General features: G+C 34.4%; 1 protein-coding gene across 1 annotated transcript in view; it reads left to right on the forward strand.

Moving 5' to 3' along the window:
- Tbc1d5 (TBC1 domain family member 5) overlaps positions 1–26,626 on the forward strand; it is a 454,552-nt gene that overhangs the window by 343,248 nt on the left and 84,678 nt on the right. The window contains exons 17-18 of the mRNA XM_048801010.1: positions 7,430–7,515; positions 25,096–25,358. Of these exons, the coding sequence (XP_048656967.1) occupies positions 7,430–7,515; positions 25,096–25,358 (349 nt within the window). The remainder of the gene's footprint in view (positions 1–7,429; positions 7,516–25,095; positions 25,359–26,626) is intronic.

The following is a 26,626-nucleotide window of genomic DNA, read 5'->3' on the forward strand; positions in this document are numbered from 1 at the left end:
TTGGCTATTTCTGTTGTGTGCAGGAGCTCAGGATGCAAGGGTCTGTGTCATTGTTCTGATTGCTGTGCATCACCATGTACCCACTCCTCTCCACAGGGTCCTCTTCAAACTTGGTTTGATCCTTAGCACCACATAAAGGACTTTAATTCTTTAAGTCAGTTTCTCAAACCATGATATTTAGGAATATTTCCTTTTTACTTTGAATAGTGAAGGTTGGAGAATAAAGAAATAAAGATGATTGGGAACAACTCTTAAGTACACATAAATGGGTTTACAAATTTCTTTAAACCATTGTGGTAAGCCCCTGCCCGCTGCTCTGATGGCAGTGAAGGAAATAAAAAGGTAGAGTTGAGCACTACTGAAAAGAGCTAACCAACTACCTAAAAGGAATGTTTTGAGGCCTAGTATTAGTAACAAAGAAGTATTGTAGACCTAAGCTCCTACTTTCCATATATAAAAATAGCAAAGTGGGGGTGGTGGAGTATATTACTCTGGCATCTTTCTGCATGCTAAATTCAAAAATGTAAATATATTAGAAAAAGGAAAAATTTTTATTTCTCTTTTGGTGTCTATTTATTGTGTGAAGCTAGAGTCAAGCATAACGCACAGGTGGTTTAAAATGCTTCTCTGCCATCTGAGATCTCGGCTTGCCAGGGTATAGATGGGGATGTCACTTTAGGGAATTGGGCTTATTCAGTATGTAAAATGAGGCAGGCATTGGTTCAGAGGTTTTGTCTGTGTCTTTACCCAATTAACCATGTTTTTACTTCCTTTTTTTAACTTCTAAATTTTCTTTTTTGAAGTTTTAATCTATATAGATACATGGATGAGAATTACCTAAATTTTTCTGCCAATTGCTCTAAGATTTTAACACTTGGTATTCATAACATAATGTATATTTTCTATCAAAATACATAGGAATTATTAGTTTATACCAGAGATGATTTTAATCCTGGTACTAAAATAATATTCTACTTTACAATCAAATTCCAAAGATTTATATTCTTTTTTTTTTTGTTTTGATAAAGAATCTTTATTAACTTGGTGAGTACGTTATATTCACATCTTTTGGATTTTGTAACACTGTTTAAAGATATTACAGATTTTGGTTTTCTTAATTGGATGCTGATTTTATGGTAAGTATTTAAAATTAACTCATAGTACAGGTTTAAAAAGAAAATAGTGACTTATGGCCCAATATTATTATATGTAACTATTATACCAATATACATTTTATGTAAACTGAATATTGTCCTCAATCACAAGTAATATAAGAAAACCAACTCTTGGATAAATAACAAAGAAGAAAATAAGATACAAAGTCTGGATTTGATAGTAATATCCAAACAGTACCACTTATTGGGGGTGTGTGTATGTGTGTGTGTGTTTAAATCAGAAGAATTTTGTGAGCCTGTAGGATTTTGTTTTAATATCTGCCTTTTTGATGCACTGTGTCACTGTATCTATATTTAATGAAGAGGGCAGTATGTGTCAATAAGAGACAGAAATGGGGAGACCTTTGTGAACCCTCTAGCAATCAATGAATATCAGACCACAGATTTTTCCAGCTTTAATTACAGGCAAAAGAAAAGACAAAATTAGCATTTTAATATAGAAATATCTTAGGCTTTAGGAGAATTATGATAAATCTAATGTTGCCTAGTGAACCAAAGAGGAGATATTACAACAAACTGTCTCCTTAGGAATATTTGTTTAAATAATGGCAACAATACTTCATCCTTATCTTTTTTGGATAATTATCACTATTTCAGGCTGTTCTTTGTTCCAGGTTTAAAATACCGTTAGTTTTGCNNNNGGGGGGGGTTAAGTAATTGGCAGTGTTTGTTTCCTATAAAACTATAAGAAGAGGAAAATTCTGTTTGCTTGGCACTAACAAGATAATTATTTTAGGGAGAGTTTTTCTCTCCAGCTCTAGTTCACTCATGCCATGGCATCTCTGCACTTGGACGCATTTGGGTTATCTCATTTCAGTTACAGCGTATTAAACTAACTCCTCTTCCATGGCTGAGGTTTGCCCACCTGTCTCCCCTAAAACACCTGCAACATATGTTTACGTAACCCTGTAATGCTTTGCCTTTGGGGTCCTAAGAAATTCCCCCAGAGCTTTTTGCTTATAAACAGCTGAGCAATTCGTTTTTCTAATGACGGTTGCTTTTCCCCCAGCTTAGAGGCAATAACATATTTACTAAAATAAGGGCCTCATTTTTCATCAAAGAGAAATATTCGACATATTTTTACAGTGCTGTTTCTCCTTTTTGAGCATTATTATTTCCCCTTTCTCATCTGGCAAGCTATAAAAGTTAAGGACTGATAGCAAGATATTAGGGGAAAGAAAACTAAGTAATTTATTTGTCAGATATTTTCTTCATGCTAAACACATTATACTGCAAATAAAAATAGTCTTTTAAGTACTCAAAGAACTTTGTCAGTTTAATTCAAAGTAAAATCAATGTCCAATAAATGATAAAATGATAATTTGGGCGTATTTCAGGAAATCCCTGATTATTATAATCTCATAAGCTGGCAAATATTGCATTATTAGCATGGTATGATTGTATACATTTTTAAAAATTTGTAAATGTATGTGCTCCTAATTCAGAGAAATGTGACAGCCTTTCTCCCCTATATGAGATCCAGTGTGCGTGATATGTTTTCCTAGGTGTGTGTTTTTGTTTTGAAAATATAGATATAATATTTGGCAAATTTACAATTTTCAAAAGTGTAAAACATCACTTTCTCTACCCTTTTAGTGTCCTGGATTTTAGGTTGTCAAATTTAAATCTGCTCTCAAGTCAAGGTCTGTTTGTCAGTGCTCACTGATATCAGTATGATTATAGCTTCTTTTTCATGTGGTTTTATCAAGTGCCTGGCACTGTGCTATGCTCTTCGTTCTTATTCTGTCATTTAATCCTTGGTACAGTTTTGCAGATGATAAAACTAGATCTAAGTGTGTAATTAACTCCTCACAGTCACTCAGCTGATAATAGGTGGAGCAGGAGTCTCCTGATCCTTTGCACCAGGCACCCTGTCCCTCTAGAGCAGATGAGCATTGTTATGTCTACATTAGTGCTGTTGTTTTCAATATATAACATTCATATGACATCATCTCCTACTAGTCCATTAATACATGAAGATCACTATCACTAGAATTGCTTTTCCTCTCCTCTTTTTAGTTCCACATGTATGCATAAATAGCCAAGTCTTTGAACAGTCCTGTGCTGTTCAAAGAAGGATGAGTATTTCAGACTCCTTTCTTCTGTGTGTTGATTTAAATGGAGATTATCTTCAAGTGAGATACAGGAGTCAGGGGCTCAAGCTAGGAAGAACTGTTTGTAATGACCTTTTGGGTAAGTTTGATTTCACCAGTCTCAGAACAAGGAATATTGTTATGGACAATCTTATATTTAATTGTACTTCTTACAGCCTCCTGTAGTTAGTTATTCTTAGTGTGAATTAACACTTGACTATTTTACAATGCTATAACAAAGTGAGTTTGAACTTAAAATATTGAAATGTTGTTGCCCACAGGACTTTAAGATGCCTCCCCAAGATCCAGCCTGTTTATGCCAGGAGTGGGATTTTGCAGCATTCTTCTTTTATTGTCATAAAATAAAATGCTGGAGAGAAGCCAAGATCGATGGCTAACTTCCATGCTTCCAGATACTCAGGTGGCTGAGGCAGGAAGACCACAAGTTCCAAGCCAGCCTCAGCAACTTAGGCCCTTTCTCAAAAACAATATTTTTAAAAAGGGCTGAAGATTTAACTCAGTGGTAGAGTGTTTGCTCAGCCATGTTTGAAGCTCTAGGTTCAATCCCCAGTACCACAAATACTACTAAAAAAATAAAATACCAAAGAGAAAGCTTGTAACTTGTAACAACTTTAATGGAAAAGAGTTGAATAATTATTTGGGAAGTTACTAGATGAAGTCTGTGTAGAAGACCTGTCTCAAGCCTATCATGTCTGGTCTAGGAAAGACACAGTAACCTTCAGTGGGGTCTGAAGTTATGATTTTTGCAATTGTATGTATGATAGTATAGACTTCCCATGTCGTATCATATAATTGCTATTCTTCTTAGACCAATACAAACCCAGTAAGCTAACCATGACCATTTTGTCATCTTTCTTCCAAAGGAAAATTTACCAAAACAAAAACATTCTTTAAAAACATACACTGGAAAAAAAAAAAGTACATTGGTTTAGAAGTGCTTATTTTGGTCAGAAATTCTGATTATGTGGAAATGGGTTTACAAAGACATGATATTAAAGATATGTGAATGTGTTCTGCACAATGAGAAATTACTACACCTGTGGGATCTGGTCTTCCTAACTTATACAATTTTGTGTATGTAGAACTCTAGTGACTCATATATTTTAGAGGAAATTTTCAGATTTTTAAAAATTAGAAAGAAGAAACCTTAAATGTCTATAAAATTTTGAGAAAAATCCTTTAAAATAAAAAAGTTAAGATCTCTTTACGTTTATATATATATATAAACAGTCTCAGAACAAGGAATATTGTTATGTACAATCTTGTAGTTAATTGTACTTCTTACAGCATCCTGTATTTAGTTATTCTTAGTGTGATTTAGCACTTGAATATTTTACACTACCATAACAAAATGAGTTTGAACTTAAAATATTGAAATGTTGTTGCCCATAGGACTTTAAAGGTAAAACTTTGTTCATGTAATCTCATTGCCCTAAGGAAATATTTTCATTTTGGTGCATATTCCCATTTGTCTATCCATTTACCTACATGTGTACATTTATACAAATATTCTTAACAATTATTTGAACTTATTAGTTTTAATTTTTTTGTTCATATAAGAAAGTATTCCAAAATTTCTGGACTTTTTAAAACCTTATTCATAAAAGATAGCCATCAATTTAAAAAAATTGTAGGTAATCTGAAGAACCATCCGTGATGAATCTCAATGTTTAAAGTATTCACACCCTATTCATTGTTCATGTCCATGTGTTGATTTTTACAGCTATGCATGGTTTATTGATACTTCAGGCATTTAGCTCTGTGCTGACCAATACAGTAGCCACAAGCCACATGTGGCTTTCAATATTTGAAATGTGTGTATAGTCCAAATTGAGATCTGCTGTAAGTATAAAATGCACGTTAGATTTCAAAGCCTTGTACAAACAAAAGAATGTAAAGTATCACATTAATAAATTTTATAGTGATTACATGTTAAAATGATAAAGTTTATTATATAACTAATACTGCATTCAATTTCATCTGTTCCCTTTTTCTTTTTTTAGTGTGGTTGCTATAAAAATTTAAATTACAGATGAGGTTTGCATCTTTAACCCACATAATATTTCTGTTAAATAGTGCTTGTCTAGATTATCTATGTGTGTATTTTTATGTTTTAGATATAACATTTTCTTCATATTTTATATGCTGTTTTCAGCAGCATCTTTTGATTCTTTTTGTTGTTGTTTCCAGTACAGTGGTGCTTTACCTCTCTCCCTTTGCTACCAGTAGTCTCCTAGGAATTTAAACAGGTCTCAGTGAAAGCAATACTTGAGCTTTATACATATGTTCAAGTTAAATCATTTTTCCTAATAATGGCTTTAAGTGCTTAGGTGGATCAGCACATCGTGTCTTGAATTGCATGTTATTTCTTCATAAAGATGTTTTCAAAAGAACTACTCCATGCGATCCCTTCTTTCATTATTTTCTTGCAAAAAGTAGCATAATTCTTTACTAGTTTGTTGAACATTAGAGAACAAAAGCTTTTGAGATTAGTAAAAATAAAATGTGTTTCTAGGTACCGAGAATAAAGAGCAGAATTAGTCATGAGTGATAGTCCTCATAAGTTAATTTTTAAAATAAATCATGAATGCACTGTCAGTCTGCCAGGAGCTTTAACCTCTGTTTTATTTTCACATTATACTTGGGTCCAGGTTGTCATCAGCTACCATGAGGAAACCTATGAAATTCTTAGAGAGAAGTTGCACTGTTAGACTTAATAGTATGGTAGTCATGGAAGCATCAGTTATCTTCATCAAGGCAATTCAGATTTGATTATCATAGAACTGTGTTGAATACCAAACCAGTGGAGTAGTAGCTGGAGCTAAATCAAGGGATTGTCGTTTTTGTCAGATGATTAGGGCTGGCATGGAAGAGATATGAAAGGGTTGAGCTGTGTAAATATTCTCTTTTCAGCAGAAAAAGAAAAGGTCCATCATGGCCATTAAGATGCAGCTTGTTAGCTTGATGAATTTCAAACTATTTAACCTTAGCAATTACATCCCCCTCTTATCCCCATGCCTACATACAAGTTTATCAGTGCTTTGGGATTATGTCTCCAAGGATTAATATCTAAGTATATCAGTAATTTCAATGAATATAAAATACAGCCTTTCTGTGTCTAGATAGATCTCTCAAAGACAGATTATGCTGTGGTTCAAAGACCCAATTACTACTTGAATTATATATTCAGATAAACATTAGAACACTTTTTTCTAAGGTTTTTAAAAAATTTAAGGAAACTGTACGTGATTTTATATATTAGAGATGATAGTATTTGTTTAAATTATGCTGTAAATATGTTGTTTTTGTAAAGTAGACATATTTAATTTTTATTTACCTGTAAGGGGCTTGGTACATTTAAATAATTAACACAATTAAGCAATAGCAACACATTTAAATAGGCACACCCAACCTAATGATTCAAGGACATTTCTATGGTGTTATAAATAATATTAAATGCCAGACAGGGCACTGTTCTTGCTGCTTTTAAAATGTACATTGGTCAATTTGCATCAGTCATTTTAGTTTTGTCTTTTTTATTATTTCCAGTACCTGGCATATTTTAGGCACTTATTAAACTCAAAAATAAGAAGAGATGACATAGAAATTGCCATCTTTAAAAGAATCCTTGAGTTTTGAAATGACTTATTTATTCTGGATGAAGAAGGACTCAGTGTGCCATCTAGTGGACATACTTAGCATTCTGGCCAACAAAAACTAATAATTTTTTTGCTCTTCCTCCACAATGAGCATTCTCAAGACTTTTAAACATAGTTTGTACTTGCGTTACTTCTCATACAATTTCTCGGTTTTTATATCATTTTATGTCATAATAAAAGTCATATTTGAAAATGATCAAAATCATTGAAAATTAATGGAAGAAGTAAATCTATTTGAACTATAAGACAGGCAAAAATAAAAATATGTCAAACTGTCAGTTTTAATCAGGAATAAGAGGAGTTATAGAAGAACTTAATTAAACAATAAAAGCAAAACTCAAGCACACTAATTATTAAACTTCATTATTATATGTATTTTTCTTAAGGAATGTAAAAATGATCATTTCTGTCCTTTTACATGTTAATGAATAATTTAAATAGCATTATACATTTTAATTTATTGCTTTTTTTTCCCTTTTAGAAAAATCCAAGACCAGTGACTTATCAGTTCCATCCCAATCTAGATTATTACAAAGCACGGGGAGCAGACCTTATGAACAAAAGCCGGTAAGTCTCCTTCCTCTGATGACAGCTAAAAATTACAAACATAATCTCAGTCGTCATCAGGAAATTTTACACATTTGCAGAAATTTATTTTCCAGACTTTAGCATATCAGTGGTTAATGTGCATAATGATTCTTTGTTAAATAAATTATGTAAGCTTATTTCAGGCATAAGAAAATGGTGTTTTTATGACAGTAGTAAGATGAAAAATTAAATAAATATAAGAGTACTTTTTACAACTTGAAGTTAGGCAACTTCGTTTTTTGAACACTAATAAACCTGAATAAATTGTGCCTACTTGGTATAATCTCTTTCTAGATTCTTGCTGTTGATTGAAAAGACGCTGTTGTATAATATATTTTTAAATTATTTCAGTAACAAAATTAAAATTGGGTTTCCCAACTGTCTTTAGAACTACCCAATAAGCTTATAAATGCATCTTGTGTGTGCATTTGTGATTGCATACGTAGAAATTTTAAGGGTCACTGTAGGAATAAAAAACATTAAAATCCTACTTTTTTAAAGAAATTAACATTGGCATAAAGGGTTGATGAACAGTTTTGTTCTTTCATAATACTCTACTCAGATGTCTCAAGAGTTAACTTGTCAAACCAGAACCATTTCAAATTAGAAGGTAATTTTGAAGTTTACTCTGAATGACTAAAATGTTAGTAATGATAAATGCTGTCAAGTTGTCCGAATTTTCTTCCTTAAACATTTTGCCTGTGTTTGCTAGCTTTTCTTCAGTAGACCAGCAGTCTAAGTTTACATTTATGGGGTGTGTATACACAATGTGTTCTGCTATGTGGAGGGTTGAAATACCTGCCTCATAAGAACTCATAGTTCAAGGGCGAGACATTTACAGCAGAGTGGCTAAATGTTATTGTAACAATAAAAGCAGTGTAATTTTAATTTAAAATTACCCAGCCTTGATTGAAATCTGTCCCATATTTTGACACACTTCACAACCCATGAGACTTCTCTGAAGCTCTCTTCTGTTTATTTCATTTGAGTCTTGTTTCACAAATAAAAAAACTGTTTCCTGTAGTAATTTGCTCATTTAATACAGCAAATTTTTATCGAGTGCCAGATTTTGATCATTTTAGGCATTGGAGATGCCTGTAAACAAATCGGACACAAATCCCTACCTTCAGGAATCTTACAGTCTGTTCACTTGTATTTTCCCTCCATTATGTCAAACATTTACCTTTCGTATATTTAAAAGAAAACGTATTTTAGGTTCTTTTCTTATGTGAGATCTTCCTGGCTGGAGTCCCTTCTTGCCCACTCTCTGCCAAATTAATTTGCATTGAACAAAGGAATCTCTGTTTACAGTAGATCATGTCACACCTCCAGGTGAACCCCTCCAAAGGTTTCCTATTGCCATTAATGATCCAGTCTTCTTCAGGTGGCCCTTCCCAGTCTTCCTACATTATCTCCTAGTTTCCCTTTTCTTCCTGCCTGTGCCACAGCCTTATTGACCCTCTGTTTTTTGCTCTTTTGGGGGACCTTTGCACTTAACTCTTGCCTCTTGCTAGAACTGTTCTTTCACCCCCATCTTCTCATGCCTCTTCCAAAGTAGAGCTATATCCAAATATCCTCTCAAAGAGGCCGCTACTATCCTGACCTCCCTGCCTGTCTTCTCTCCTATTCACTATCCTATTGCCCAATTTTATTTTCTTCATAGCATTCATCACTAGCAGAAGTTACATAATTCATCCGTGCTTCTAGCAGTGCCTAGTAGAGGGAATACACTGAGCAAATACTTACTGGGTGTATTTTTTTTTAACATCTTTTTCTCCTAGAGGAAATGGACTATACCTTTCCTTTCCCTCACTTCTTGGTTTTATTTTCTTCTGTTTAGCCTGCTCTCCCTGCATTTTTCTTTCACAAAATGTTGGTTCTTTTTTTATATATTTCCAAGTAAGCACATTTTCTCATTACCACATTATTTGTATAAAGTTCATTTGATGGTTGGAAGAAAGGTTTTTCATCATATCTTTTGCAATTTTGAAGCTTAAAATTGAAATTGAGACAAATGAAATTAATTTGTGAAGTAGAAGACATCACAGATCAGTGAGCAAAAAAATAGAGTTAATAGATGGGAAAACTGGCAAATCTATCTGCCAGTTGGGGAATGGTCCTGGGCCTAACTTTGGCCTAGGTATTACTCAGCATTTAAAGAGAATAAAATTATGGCATTTTCAGGTAAATGGATGAAGTTGGAGAATATCATGCTAAGCAAAATAAGCCAATCCCCCCCTCAAAAAAAAAGGCCAAGTGGTTCTCTCTGATAAGTGGATGCTGATCCATTGGGGGTGGGGAGGCAGGGAATGGATGAACTTTGGGCAAAGGGGAGGGAGAGGTGGGGCTTAGGGGCAGGAAAGATGGTGGAATGAGATGGACATTATTACCCTAGGTACATGTATGATTGCACATATGGTGTGACACTATATTGTGTACAACTAGAGAAATGAAAAGTTGTGCTGCGGTTGTATACAATGAATCAAAATGCATTCTGCTATCATATATACCTAATTAAAACGAATTAATTTTTCAAAACTGGCTAATCTTTGAAAAGTTTTCGATTTTTACCACAAACCAAAATAAATCCCAAAGTGCACTCAAGCCAACTTAGAAATAAAATACAAGTGCCTCAAAGGAGCTGAACAGGCATTTCATTGAAGAAAAAATAAAATTAGTCAACAAATATATGAAAAATGTACAACATCTTTAGCAGTTAGAGAAATGCAAATTAAAACTCTGCCGATATTTAATCTCATTCTAGTCAGAATGGCAGTTATCAAGAATACAAGTAACAATAAATGTTGTGGAGGATATGGGGAAAAGTTACACTCATACATTGCTGGTGAGACTGCAAATTGGTGCAACCACTCTGGAAAGCAGTATGGAGATTCCTCAAAAAACCTGAAATGGAGCCACCATTTGACCCAGTTATTCCACTCCTTAGCATATACCCAGAGGACTCAAAATCAGCATACTACAGTATCGCAGCCACATCAATGTTTATAGCAACTCAATTCACAGTATCTAAGCTATGGAACCAACCTAGGTGCCCTTCAACAGATAAAGGGATAAAGAAAATGTATATATACACAGTAGAATATTACTCAGCCATAAAGAAGAATGAAATTATGGCATTTGCCAGTAAATGGATAGAACTGGAAACTATCATGCTAAGTGAAATAAGCCAATCCCAAAAAACCAAAGGCTGAATGTTTTGTTCTCACTGATATACAGATGCTAACATAAAATAAGAAGTGGGGTAAGAATAGAACTTTATTGGATTAGACAAAGGAGAATGAAGAGAATGGAGAGGATGGGAATAGGAAAGACAGTAGAATGAATTGGACATAACTTTTCTATTTTTGTATAAGAATACTTGACCAGTGTAACTCCACATCATGTACAACCACAAGAATGGAAAGTTATATTCCATATATGTATAATGTGTCAAAATACACTATCAAGTATAATCTAAAAAGAATACAGTACTTTCACTGACAGTTACTTGGAGACTTTTTAACCTTAATAGTAATAAGGGAAATTATAAAGGAAATGACTAGGGGATTTTACTATACAACAAATATTTTTAAATAAATAAGTGAAAAATAATCTGAACCAGATAAAAAATGGAAAATATTTGTAGTGGTTGTAACTGACAAAGTATAAAATCATGAATATAAGAAAAATATACGCAATTCAGTAACAAACACAAGGTCCTGCATTAGTTTCCCTTCCATCTCATGCTGTGCTTTATTGGATCCTCCTTCTGTTCCTCTAAATAGGTAGAGGACCTCCTGCCCCAGGCCTCTTTTTCTCTCTACCTATACTCATTCCCTAGAGGACCTTACCCCAGTTCATGACTTTATATTCTACTTATGACTGAAGGCTCCTTAATTTATGTCTTCAGTTTAACCCTTCCCTTTCAACTCAAGACTCACATAGTCCACTACTTGTTCCTCTTGGATGTCCCAAGCTTTTGAGCTCAGAATGATAATTTAACACTCAAATCTTGTTCTAGTTTTGTCCTTAAATAACCATAAATTGCTGCTATAAAAAATTACACTAAAATTGTGACCAGTCTTCAGAAAGATCCATCTAATTTACTTAATACTTTATATTACTTTAATACTTTCTAGAGTGAACTCTTGATTTTACCCTCACACCCATAAATCTGTTATTCCCTCAGTGTTTCCTGTCACAGTAAATAGCACCACCCACTTGCCTTAGAATTGTCCTTGACTCCTTTTTCTCCAACATCACACATCAAATCCATCAGCAGATCTGCTTCATAATAAATCCTGAAAAATTATTTTTCTCTCTTTGCATTGTTACTCCAGAGTCATCATATCATTGCTCATCTCACTTCTAGTCTCCTTGCTAGTTTGCTGCTTCCTCTTATAGACCCTACAGCCAAATTGAGGTAAATGAGATTGTACCACTCCACTGCTTAGAGCCCTTTTATGACTTCCCAAAACACTGAGGAAAAAATAAAAAAATTTTAAAAAAGCCTTTATGAGGGCCTGCAAGACAGACCTTTGCTGCTCTAGCCTCCTGCTCTCTCTCCAACCTCATTTGCTACCACCACTCTCTTCAGTTGTTCTCTGGGCAGATGTGGCCTGGCATCAGAAGCTTTATACATGCTTTTTCATATCCAAGAATCCACATGGCACAGTGAATTCCCTGTTCAAATTCCATCTCTTCTGACTAGACCCCTTCACTGTGTGTCCCTTGGTTTCACTTTGTTACTATTTGCATTTTTTGTTTTGCATAGAAATACTCATTTCTTAAATGGTTTTAAACTTTTTATTTATTTGCTGTTGGGAAATTTTTGTTTGTTTTTTGCACTAGATATAAACTCCATGTTTGTTGACTATACTGAGTATAGCAGACATTCAGTGAAAGAATTGCACTCGGCAAATAAATGTTTAAACGGTGGTTCAAACTCATAATTAGTCAAAGAAATTAAAAATAAATGACTATAGAGTGCCATTTTCACCTTTCATTGAAAATCAGTGAACCTGCACTGGTGAAGGTGCATGTGTCCCATTAGTCACCAGTCAAGAGAGTATAGATAGAGACAGATTTGATCATCTTGCCAAACATTTCTTCCAGCTTTATATATAGGCCTTATAATTACCATATTATCCCCTTGCTTGCCATGGTTTACTTCTTTATCTTAATGAAAAACCATTACCACTGTGCAACCTTTGGTAAAGTCCCTGTTTAACTATTTAAGGCCTAAGTTGTTTTTACCAGTTACCAGCAACACCTGGAGAGCAGGGATCTGATGATACCTGCTACATCTATGGCAATGGACATCTATTTGTGTTGCATATCCAAATAAGGAACATGGATGCAAAGATGACATGTGATTTCATGGATAAGAATATCTCTAAAAATCAAGAAGCCTGATTTCTGTGCTTTACCATGGATTGCTATAATTAAGCCTTTAAAAGCATGTGCCTAGGTATTTTAGTGATATATTTTCCATTACGTGTGTGGATAATATTCACTGTGCTCTGATTTCACTGACTTGCATATTTCTTTTTTAAAATGGGAATTGACATTTTCATATTCATTCAACTTTTGAGCTCAGAATGACAATTTAACACTCAAATCTTGTTCTAGTTTTGTCCTTAAATAACCGTAAATTACTGCTATAAAAAAGTACACTGAAATTGTGACCAGTCTTCAGAAAGACCCATCTAATTTCCTTAAGAATCTGTGACTACTAAAATGCCCAATTGAGTGGTCACTGAACAGAATTTTATATTTTTTAAAGACTGCATTCTCCTACATTTAGTAGAATAGCATCTTCCTTATTCCAAAACACTCATGGATTTTCTCTTTTGAAAATGACACAGATTTTCAAACTCTAACTTTTTTATTCTATGTACAGTTGATGAAATAAACAGTAGCTATCAGTAGTGGCTGAAGAGCACCTGTCACTAGTATTATACAGGTAGTATAACTATAGGTCTTTTAACTTACCTGAGCAATTGCCTATCACAAAAACTAGGTGTTTCATTTGAGTAAATTAGGCCTTACTTAGAGATGGAAGAAACTAATCTTGGCCCCCTTATCTCTTAACACACCAGATCAGCAATAGCACTCCTTATGGTAACCTACCCAGCATTCCTCTGCCCCCTGTCAATTCTAATTTCACCAGGAATATCATCTACAAAATGAGATCTAAGAGGAAGCCAGGTTCCAGAGACAGGATGTCCTAAATTCCTCAGCTAGAATCCTTGTCTCTTTGGAGTGATAGCATCTATTCTTACCCCAGCAATACTTAGAGGCTCTTAATTGTCCCATCTGTGCTAGGTATCAGGATCTGACTACACTCATGAATGTGCCTCCCTGGTCCTGCCTTATCAGAATGTCCTGAAAACCGGCAAGTTCCCAGGAAGCGTGAAGATTCTTCCAGTCCTTGTAGTCTTATAATAGAATAGGAGCTCCAGGAGAGCAGGGACCACCTTTTTTTACTAGTATTTTTCTAGTACTTGGCACAGAGAAAATAATTCAAGCATCTGGAAAAAATGAATGAGTGCTTTTGAGTTTCAATTATAGAGCAACTCATATGCCTGACAGTGTGACTTGTGTAAGTCTGAACATATTTGATATCAGGGTCTGGTCCTTAAAATATAGATCTTAAATATTCGGTCTGATTTTTTGATATTTGCATATGTCTGTGTAATAATTACCATCCAAATCATACATCTGGAATGGACATTTATTTTGCCCCATACATTTCCTTCATATTCCCTGTGTTTAGCTTAGTACCTCACACTGTGTTGGAGTAAATAGATATTTTTACTTAACAACTAGATAAATAAATACTCTCTTGAATCCTCAAAGGTATTATAATATTCTGCAGGACAATTTCCATTTTCTGCAGTCATCAAAATTTTTAAATTAGGCTTTATTATACTTCCATAATGACTGCATTTTTCAAAGAAATTCTATTGCTAAGTTATGATTAAAAAATAATATGTTAATGTTCACAAAGCGTTGGAGTCCATGGTTTTCAGTATTAGTAATTAATGGACTAATCAGAATTTTAGGGGACACAGATGACTATATTATTTTGTGATATTTTTGTGTTCAAATATCTAAGCATTTGTGCTACATATAAGCACATCTATACTGAAATGCTCTTCAATATTATAGCAAAGAGAATTGTTAATTCTTAATCAACTTAGGTAAATTCTAAAATTATCTCATGTCTAGTCTAGGGTAAGTAGATCTTTTTTCTTAAAAAAAATAGGTATAACTTGCACATAATATACAGATCTTAAACATGCAGTCTAATGAGCATTGATATTTATATATACCTATGTAACTACCATCCAAAATAATACATCTGAAATGAATCTCTCTTTTTTGGCTGCAAAATTACTTCATATCCATTTATAGTCAATTCCAATCCTTCATCCTAAGGCATCTACTTTCTGATTTCTATCATTATATGTTAGTTTTGCCTATTCTTGAGCTTCACTTAAGTGGAACCATACAGGAGCTACTCTTTGGTGCCTACTTTTTGTTTTCCTCACTCTGCATAATGTTTTTGTACATATCAGTATTTAATTCCTTTATTGCACATATCAGTAGTTAATTCCTTTAGAGTAATTAGTCAGTTTTCCATCCCTGTAACAACTACCAGGAAAATATCAATGTAAAGGAGAAATTTATTTTGGATCATAGTCTCAGTGATTTCAGTTCATGGTCACTTGGCTCTATTGTTTTGGGGCCTGAGGTGAGGCAGAACATCATGGCAGAGGACATGGTGGAACAAAGCTGTTTGCCTCATAGAAGCCAGGAAGCACAGAGAGAAAAAGGAAGGAGCTAGGAAAAAATATACCCTTTGAAGGCATGCTCCTAGAGACCAACTTCTTCTAACCACCTCCCAGTAGTACCACCAGACGGGGACCAAGCCTTCAACACATGAGCCTTTGGGGGATATTTCAGATCTAAACTATAATAAGAGTGTTGAATAGTATTCTAATATATGAATATGCTACTGTTTATCAGATCTCTTGAGAGATGTTGGGTTATTCTTGATTTGGAGTACTATGAATGAGGCTGCTGTGAACATTTCATGGAGATATTTTGATGTTCTTTTTTTTTTTTTAATTTATGACAGTGGAATACATTACAATTCTTATTACACATATAGAACACAATTTTTCATATCTCTGGTTGTATACAAAGTATATTCCCACCAATTCGTGTCTTCATACATGTACTTTGGATAATAATGATCATCACATTCCACCCCATGCCCCCTCCCTTCCCCTCCAACCCCCCTGCCGTATCTAGAATTCATCTATTCCTCCCGTGCTCCTTCTCCCTATCCCACTATGAATCAGCCTCCTTATATCAAAGAAAACATTCAGCATTTGGTTTTTGCTAATCTCCATCATATGGGATTAGGCCCCAACTTCCATAAGACTCCTTTGGTGCAAGAATTAAAATCGAGAATCAATAAATGGGATGCACTTAAATTAAAAAGTTTCTTAGCAAAAGAAACAATCTGTGAGGTGAGTAGAGAGCCTACGTATTGGGAGCAAATCTTTACACCTCACACATCAGATAGAGCACTTATCTCTAGGGTATATAAAGAACTCAAAAAGTTAAATGCCAAAAAAAACCAAATAACTCAATCAATAAATGAGCCAAGGACCTGAACAGTTATTCGTTTTTGATATATATATTTTTAATTTCTCTTAGATTAAATTGCTATATTTTTGGATAGCTGTATTTTTGCCTTACAAGAAACTAGCAAACTGTTTTACAGAATAATTATACCTTTTTCCACTCACATCAGGAATGCATGAGGGTTTCAGTTACTCCATATCTTTGCCAGCATTTGCTGTGGTCAGTCATCTTTATTTTGTCCATTCAACTTGGCATGAAATGGTATCTTGTTGTGGTTTAATTTGCATTTTCCTAGTTACTAAGGATGTTGATCATCTTTTTACAGCAAATTGATGATTTTTATATATTCTTTTATGAAGTTATCTGTTCAAACAGTTTGCCCATTTTAAAATGGGTTATCTTTTTCTTACAGGAATTCTATTTTTGGATAGAAATCTTTGTGAAATGTATGCATTACAGATATCATTCCCCTGGTGTGGCTTCCCTGTTCACTTCTTTGATCAATGGAAAATTTTGATTTTTTTTGATAAAGTTTATTTCATGTTTGTTTCATTTCATGTTTCCTACCCCTAGCCTCTATTGTATGGATTCCAAAGACCACAGTCAGGTTCAGTGATTTAGTAGAACTCAGAGAAGCTGTTATTTTCATGGTTACAGTAGATTACAGTGAAAGGATATAGATTAAAATCAGGAGAAGGAAGTTTGGAGTTTAGGAGAAACAAATACAAGCTCTCAATTTTACTGTTCCAGTGGAGTGATTAATTCTTCTAACAACCACCTATGGTAGCATATGGAAAGTGCTGCCAGCTAAGAAAACTCACCCACCCTTTGGAGTCACCCATTTTTATTGGGGTGTCAATCATGTAGGCATGGAGTACTCAGGTAACTAATTCCATCCCTTCAGAGGTCAAATCAATATGGAGTGTGTCAAGGCCCAAGTGAACAAAAACAGGTGCTCACCATAAATCCCAATGTTGGCAAAAAACATTTGTGTAGCCCAAGGACCAGGTATTCAGAGACACTCTTGTCAGGCAGGAAGCTTAGAAGTTATCTTCCAAGAATCAGTCAGAGGCTAGTCCCAAACACCTTTGGCATGTGTAGGATTTGGGCAGCCCAGATAATCCTTTATTACCAAAATTCCCATTTCCTTCTTGAAACTGTGTGTTACTAGATTTGTGTTCAAATCTGTGATAAACCTCAAAATAATTTGTGTGTCCGTGAAGTGAAGTAAGGGTGAGGTTCATCTTTTTACATGTAGGTATCCAACTATTCCATAACATTTGTTAAAAAAGTCTTTCCTTTCTCCATTGGATTCTTGTTTGAAATCCATCGGAGGTGTGTGGTTTGTGTGTGTGTGTGTGTGTGTGTGTGTGTGTGTGTGCGTGCGCGCGCGCGCGCGTCTCCGTTTCTGAATTATTTATCCTTTCTCTAATAACAGACTGGCTTATTTATGTAGATTTTTAGCAAATCTTTATTTTAGATAAGCTAAGTACTCCAACTGTGTTCTTTTTAATTATTTTGGCTATTCTAGATTATTTGCATTTCCAAATAAAATTTGTAGTTAGCATTAATTTTTGTAAAAATTAATGTTTGGAATTTCATGATAAGAATTCTAATTATAATTACACTGAATGTCTACAGATCAATTTGGAAAGAACTGATATCTTAACATCATTGAATTATCTAGGAAGATGGACTATCTCTTCATTTAGTTAGATCTTCTTCAACATCTAAGCAATATTTTATATTTGTCAGTGTAAAAGTTATATAGATTTTATTTTTTAATTAAGAGAAAGTAAATTCTCCCATTTTTCTATACCTAATCTGTTCGTTCCTGTTTCTTCATTTTAAAAACATGACTTTTTTATGGATTCACCTTGTTTCTTTATATCTTATTGGCTTTTATACTTCTGCCTTAAAACCCTAACAGTTAATTATTTATATATGTTTAACTACAACTGTTATTTTTTTTTCTGTTGTGAATATTTGTAGTGACTCTGAAAGTAGAAAAAGAGAAGTAAAAAGGGAAAATCTCCCTGCCCCCCAAAAAGTAAATGCCTCAGAAGGTCCTCCTTTCTGCTGTGTCCCCCTAGGCCAAAGAATCCCTGACTCTGTGAAGTCTCTGCTAGTTTGAACCATGGTTACTCATTGGAATGATTCTTACTTCTCAGGTACATCAGTCTAGAAGACATATTCATTGAAATAGAAACCTATTTCTATCGTAGAAATAGAAACCTCAATATTTATTCCTATAGTTGTCTTGAGAAGTTTACAAACCATAATTTAAATTGTGTTCAGATCCAATTAGGTAAGCTCCACAGTCTGACTTATATCCTCCCACTGTCACTGCCAATCTTTTTTATTCCCAATAGGCACTACTCCTTTTGGTTTGCATCACATTGAGAAAATTGGACCTGCCACACATAAAAGAATTGTAGTCTAACTGAAAGGAAAGTTTCCTTTGAAACTCAAACTAGTAAGGAATAAATAATAGCAAGTTAATTTTTATCATTTAGTTTGTTTTTTTTTTTGGAGAGAGAGAGAACATTTTTTAATATTTATTTTTTAGTTTTCGGTGGACACAACATCTTTATTTTTATGTGGTGCTGAGGATTGAACCCAGCGCCCCACACATGCCAGGCAAGCGTGCTACAACTTGAGCCACATCGCTAGCCCTATCATTTAGTTTTAATAGAAGCCTATAAAATCTAGCGTTCTTTGAGATGTGGAGTGAATTCATTTTCTAAGATAACAAACCTCACATTATGGTAAGCAAATCAGAATTGGATATAGATTTCTTTGGTTGAGGTAAATTTATTGCACCCATCTTCAAAGTTACAGAATTAAGAAAATTAGAAAATAATTCATTTCATAGAGTCCAAAAACTTTAACTTATAGAATTTTTAAAAATATTAAACATCAGCTTGGATGTTAGAATCATATTGAAATGTATTATGAATATAAACTTAGAATCACCTGGAAAAGTATTAGGCTGCAATTCTGACAATTCTTATAAATTTCCAAACAGATTGTTATCTAGAAGAATGGAAGAAATAAATATGAGCCATTATCCATTCAAAGTAGATCAATGATGACGGAATGGGAATACATAGGAGTGCAACAAGGATATCATTTCTGTCCCCAAATCAAGTTGTGTGTGTGTACTTTTTCCATGTATTCTACTCTTTTCACATAAGAAAATAACTTTAAAATAAATTGCTTTTATGGTAGAAAAAACTATAGGTAGAATGATATGAGAAAATGGTAGAAATGGATAAGAATCGAGAAGAATGATCGTGGAAGATAAAGGTGGGGGGAGAGAAAGGAACAGAATAGAAATTGATAGTGCAAATAAAGAGACAAGGCAAGCAAGTAGGCCCTAAGTTTGGAGATAGGGTTTGGCCACATTCTTCAAGGTCCAAGACTTGTGTGTATGCCTCTTATTTTGTCTTGCAGATCATAAACTCTTAGAGTTAGATGGAGCTTTTACTCATGCCAGAACTAGAAGTCTCTGTGTCTGAAGATGATTTCCCAATCTCTACTTATATAGTTTCAGGATTAGGACACTTGCTATTTTAAATGGAACCAATTCCATCACTAGAATTTCTTATATAATTGCTTTGGAAGTCTCTTCTCTAACTTTTGTGACTTATATCGTTTTTTAAAGCCACACCCATATAGCAGCCCTTATAATATTGGAGGACCTGACCCCCAGTGTTCTCAGCCATTCCTCTTCCAACTTAATTTTCAACCTCTCTGCTATTCTCTCTGTTTTAGACCTCACTTCTCCCAGAAGTTAACACATCATCAAAAGCTGACTGTCACAGTCATATCTTATCTTCTACTCTGTGGGCACTCACCTAAGTATTAATGCAGCCCAAGAATCCTAATTTTCTTAATAATCACTGTAGGTTTGTAATCTTGTCAGCCAAACCAAAATATTGATGTTTGAGAGTTGTAATATTTTAAAATTTGGGCTCATGTTCAGCTTATGCTATCCCATTGTATATGTGATATGTAGGCATGGTGTCAACATAATTACATGAGCTTTTTATTGTCTTTGTTAATTTTTTTCTGCTAAATTTATATTTCATTCTAACCTTTATTTTAAATTTTGATTCTTTTATCTAATGCACTGGGGTTGTCTGCAGCCTTTAGTCTGAAATTAAATTAGCATCCAGGTGTGATGGCACATAGTCCTTTGTCCCTGCTACTTGAAAGATTGAGGTGGGAGAATCACGATTTTAAGGCCAACCTGGGCAATGTAGCAAGACACTGTCTTTAAGGAAAAAAAAAAGTTGATTACTACATGTCCTACTTTTTCAAGCCACAGAATTGTGGAATTTTCTATCTTAAAGGGATCTAAAATGTCATAAATGTTCCTTTGTTTTAGGGATAAGAGAACTTAGGTCCTGACAGGATAAATAACTCTCCTATAGTTACACAACTCATTAACAGAAATTATGATCTAAAAATGAACTGGTGAACAAGTCTGTGAACCAAGTCTAAAACACATATCATTACCAAGAGCTCTTATTGAATTGTGGGGTTCAGTTGTTCAATGTAACCAAGCATGCATTTTTCTCCATTATATCCACATATACTGTGTTACCTTGACACAGTCTAACAGACCTTAAGCACTATCAGACAGGAAGTAAAGTTGCCTTGGAATGACTTGTTTCTAGTGAACTCTACTGGTCCCTTATAACAAACTACATTTATTTCCAAATAATTGATAAAAATATTTGTATTTAATATTTTCTAATTTGTGATTTTTACAATCATTTTGAAAAATTCGAATGTTTTCCAAATTCCATTCTTTTGACATGTCTTTTTACTTAATAAAACAAAATGAGTAATGTATTTAAACACAAACCTAACTAACCATTTGAAATTTTATGATGTGCCCGAATAACAATGTGTCAACCTATTAAGGAAATCGGGGAGAAAAACCTTTTATTTTAACACTAGATTATGGTGCAAATATGTAACTTTGAATGCTTTTATTGGAAAAAAGAGAAAATGAATAATGAATGAGGGAGTGAATGAATGAACAAACCAAGTCCTTGGAGAACACAAGGAAAAAAATAACAAGAAAAATATAAATTAGAATACTGAGAAAAAATAATTTAAAATAAGCTGAAAACTGATTATTTGACAAAAATACAGATAAGCACCTAACAAAATTGTATTACAGAAAGTGAAATAAATATTGGCTATATAATATATCTAAAAAATAAGTCTATAAGTAGAAAGGAGATAAACCAGGATGATGTCAAGATTTGGATAACAGGAGATAAGAGGTTGTGGCAAGATGATAATTTTTTTTTAAGTTTCAGAGATTTTAAAAGTTAAAACAGGTCATGACTCTGGCATTTACAAAGATACTAGAGACATGAGAGTCATGTGAGTTGAGTGAGGGTCAGAAAGCTACACTATATGAAACTAAGAGGGTAGTGAGAGGCTGGGAAGAGGAAGCCTCTTTTCATAGTATCATAGTGTTCCATTTTCATAGATTCAGAAACTGAACAAAAGGAGCCCAACAATGAAGTTAATTTCGAGCTGGGGTATGGTACAGGTATTTTGAAGAGATTCTTGGGTCTTCAGAAAATGCCTCTGTTGCTATTGACTTGACCTGCTAAATGAGGTGGCGCCAAAACTAAGTTCTTGGTATAATTTTAAAACAATTGCTTCTATGTTGCGCTGTTTTTAATAACAGTAAGTAAACAATAGTAATGAAAGATCTGATTACACAGAATGACTCAACAGATTCAATACTTAATGTCTTGTTAACTCCAAGTTCCCCTGACTATTTGCACCACTATATATTGCACTCTGTCTTTAATCCAGTCTAATCCCTACTGTCCCATCAAATCATCAACAACTGCATTAATTATCACATGATTTAATGGTACACATCACAGACACAGTACTTGTTGGAAGTTGTTCAGTATTTTATGTGAAGAATACTTCTACTTGTATTTCAGATCTAAATTAGTTAACTTTGACATTAAAAACTTGCATGAAAAAAGAAACCATTGACAGCATACTTTCCCTAGAAGTACACAATTTTCAGTTTTTTTTATATCTAGAAAATACAGAGTAACCTTTAATAGTCATTTTGAAAAGAAAACTGCTTCTGGAAGCTCTGGGTATTGGATAAGGGGGAGAAGAGTTAAAAACAACAACAGAAAAATGTTCAAAAAAAGGAAAACAGCGCTCATCTCCTTCTAAGAGCCATTCAGATGAAAAATTACTTGGTATGAGCTTGATCTATATGTTTTTCCATGGTTATTAGTAGTAATGAAGATGCATTAACCATATTCTCTTGATAATGCTCTAGCTGTTTCTTAGTACTTTTATCAACATATAAATTTTACAACTGGCAATATGGGAATTTGACTAGTACATTTTTGTTTATAAAAAAGGGTAACAACATTATAATTTCTTCATATCTGTGAATTATGAATCTTGACTTGCAAACAAGTAAAACTGAAATGCAACAGAACTGCAGTATCTCGAGAGCTCCTCTTTCTACTACCACTCACAAAAAATGGGAGTACATAATGCCAGGTGAATGCCTACTTAATCTAGAATTTATGTGTTCTTTTTATTTTGTTCATTCTTTTTTCTCAGGAAACATGTATTGAGAGCTTTCCCTGTTGCCAATCTGGAGTATCTCTAAATTGACAGTGGTCTACTTCATTAGGAAGCAACCAAAAACTAGAAAATAAGTGGTGCCTAAGCAATGTGTATCCTTATCTCTATAAGGAAGCATTATTTTTCATAGTTTTCAGAAGGCCATTAAATAACTCAATTCTCTAAAGATGAAACGTAGTATAAAAAGAAACCATTTTAGTTTTCCGCAATTCATTGAGTTATAAATGAATAGATTTTTTTATTCAGAAAGCTGAATCCCAAGTTTTAAATTTGATTTCTCCTATCTCCAAAGTAGTGTAAGCCTCCAGTACCTAGCCCATAACATTAACTAATACCATTAGAGAAAACTTACGGTTCTCTTTGTTGTGAATATATGGATCCATTCAGATCCAGAGTGATATGTAGTCATGTTCAGGATATAGCTGACATATAAAAAAGTAGAATTACTATATGTGTGCTGCCAGATATATCTGAGAGAAGGAAATGATAGTAAAATTCAACTTTAACTGAAATAACATGGATTGTTTTGCACTTTTATGAAAAGAAAAGACATTTCTATTAATGACTTGAGCAGTAAAAATATAAACTTTTGCTGAGCACAGTGGTACACATCTATAATCCAGCTACTTAGGAGGCAGAGGCAAGAGTCTCTCAAGTTTCAGCAACTTGACCCGTCTCAAAAAATAGAAAGGGCTGGAGTTGGAGTTCAGTGGTAGAATGTCCTTGGTTCAATTCCTAGTACTGGGGTGGGGTGTAGGAAGTGGAGGGTGTATTGTCATGAAGTTGGGCTACTTCCTACAACTAAAATAATTTGTAATCATAACTAGTCTTCAAGAGTATTACTATGAGGCATACTGCAAGATCATGAATCAATGGAGAAGTAATTGTTCATTTAATAATTATTTGTTCAGTGCTTTCTATTTGCCAGATAGTTATAACACAGATGCTGGCAAACCATAGGACCCAAGAAAGTAAGGTGGAGGAGAGTGGTTAGGAAGTTGATAGCTGCTGAGTGGTAGAGTAAAACAAGAATGAATCTTCAAATCTGCAATACAGAAGTTATTGGTGACCTTGAATGATTTTAGGAAGGTAGCAAAGAGGCCACCACAAAAGCTTAATGGACCAAAGACTTCAGAAGTAGCATATGAAGGTACCTTGAAAAAACATAATTAGAGAAAGAAATGGGATGGTAACTGGATAGGAATGGGGCATGAAAGGAGAAATTGTATACACCCATACACACTCACTATGGTGGCTTCTAATGGAAATAATAGAGTAGAGAAGGGGAAATGATGGTACAGGACAGGAGGCTGTGGAGTAACAATATTAAAAGAGGAGAGGAGATGGAATACAGCACAAATGGAGAAGTTGCAAAGAACAGAGACTTTTCTTCCTCTGTTACAGGAAAGATTTCAACCGTGGGTAGATGCAGCTACCATTTAACAAACACTTACAGCACCTACAGTGTTCCAGGCCGTGGCAATATAGAAGTATTAACAAAGACAAAAATCTTTGCTCTCGCAAAACTTAGATTTAATTGGGGGTTGGAGGAGGTAGACAAATGATAGCAAAATAAATACATAGTATGTCAGATAAGGAAAAGTGCTGTCAAAAAAATAAATAAACCAGAGAAGTGAAGTTACAGGATATGGAATGCTGGGACAGGTGGGTAATTGCAGTTTTAAAGAACTAGACACTTGGCATAACTTTTATGAATTTACTTCATGACGCTCAGAAATATTTGTTTTCAAAATCAGATTAAATGTGGCCTGTTACCCATGTGCCTAGATTTGTGGGATATCCACTCTTAGGCTTATTTCACAGGTGCCCCCTTTTGTAAGCACCCCAGGACATGCCAAGCCCTGCACCTCTCTTTTCTAGTGCGTAGTACAGGTTTCAAATATATACTTATTTATGTGATTTTATTAATATATTTCTTTTCTACTAGACTAGAAGCTGTATCCTCAAAACCTAATAGTGTTGGCATACAATAAGCCCTATTTGTTGAGTGAATAATGAATGAAAAGTAGTAAGATTGTTTGACATAAGCAATGTTTTTAAGAATCTCAGTATTTCATTATTCTATGATCACTTTAAGTTTTTACTTCTTACTTTATGTAGCTCATCTAGTAAATGGTCTTTTTCAAAGCAAGGCAAGTTATGTTTTCATACCAACAGTATAGGTAAAATAAAGTCATCCTCTAATTTATATCACTTTGCTTCATTTTTCTTTTTCAGGACCAATGCCAAAGGTGCTCCCCTGAATATAAATAAAGTTTCTAATAGCCTGATTAATTTTGGAAGAAAGCTGATTTCCCCAGCAATGGCCCCAGGCAGTACAGGTGGTCCTGTACCTGGGAGTAACAGTGGCAACTCCTCCTCTGCTGCTTTCCCCACCAGGACCTCAGCAGAAGCCTTGAGGCATCATTTACAACCACAGCAGCAGCAGCAGCAGCAGCGGCTGATGAAATCCGAAAGCATGCCAGTGCAATTGAACAAAGGTAGGAAAAAATTACTAGTAAATCCACAGAAAATGCAGGGTAGCCTGGGTTTTCCTCACCAGCCTATGAGGAATCAACCTCCCAGAAGGCGAAAGTAATGCAAAACACTTATTTTTTTAAAATCTGTTGCATTTGATCTTTTTCAAGCTGAAATATCTGATACTCTATTTTTCTTAATTGAGAACATTTTATCAGGTAATTTACTAAGATTTTTTTGAACTTGTATATCCTAGTATACTTGCATTTTTGGCCTGTGGATCCCCATACTATGTGATGGTATGAAATGTCACAAGACAGGACTTTAAATAAGTTGACTGTGTTCTCTGCAACTTTATATAGTAATGCTGGCAAAGAGAGTAATGCTGTCTTTCAGAAGAGAGTCTGAAATGAGAAGGTCTAAAACCTTTTCCAGTCATAGCATTGATCAGTGCATTGCAATGGTTTGGAGGAAGCAGTCCACTCAGCTTCTTGCTTCTCATGCAGCAGCTTCACCTCTAAAGAATAAAAACTAGAATCTTAAGGGAAAAAAAAAATCTAAACAAAATCTCATGTAACCAAGATAAGCATTTGAATCCATGAACCAAATGTTAGCACATGGGCTGTAAGAGCAGAGGAAAGCTGGGAGACCATCCAGCCCACAACTCCCATTTGATGAGTGAAGACTTTATGTGCTACTGGCTTTCAACTAAGCTTGCTTCTGTTTCAGGGCCTTTTCTCAGAGCTCCACCTGCCTCTTGCACGTTACTCCTAAGAGATCCCTTCAGGGTCTTTCTTGGGATCTTTATATTCTTGTTTTCTACTTATTTTTAAAGAGATATGTTAGGATCCTGTATTTGTAGCAGATTAGAAACAGCTACCTTTATTTTTAGTGGTAGAACTCTGCTAAAACTATAATACAAAAATAGTGAAATCATGGCAGAAAATATACCAAAAAATTAATTCTAAGACCTGAGAAAGTATAACAGTCTGGAGCCATCTAGTGTCAGAAAAAACGCCTTGACCCAAGCCCCATTCATGTCGTAAAAGGGATGCCAGGGCTACATCAGTGTTCAGTACTTAGTGTTGACAGTAAAAGGAGGAATATTGTCAGTAGAAGACCTTGAATTCTGTTCTATCTACTCTGTTTAAGATTACATTTGAAATTATTAAAAATTTTACATATTGGCATTTAAGTTGGAACACTAAAGTTAAATAGACTTTATTCCCCAGTGATGCAAATTAATGAATGTATTAATACTCACATATGGGCATGCTTATCTGTATTCATC

This window comes from Marmota marmota, unplaced genomic scaffold (assembly GCF_001458135.2).
Source record: "Marmota marmota marmota unplaced genomic scaffold, marMar, whole genome shotgun sequence".
NCBI classification, from domain to species: Eukaryota; Metazoa; Chordata; class Mammalia; order Rodentia; family Sciuridae; genus Marmota; species Marmota marmota.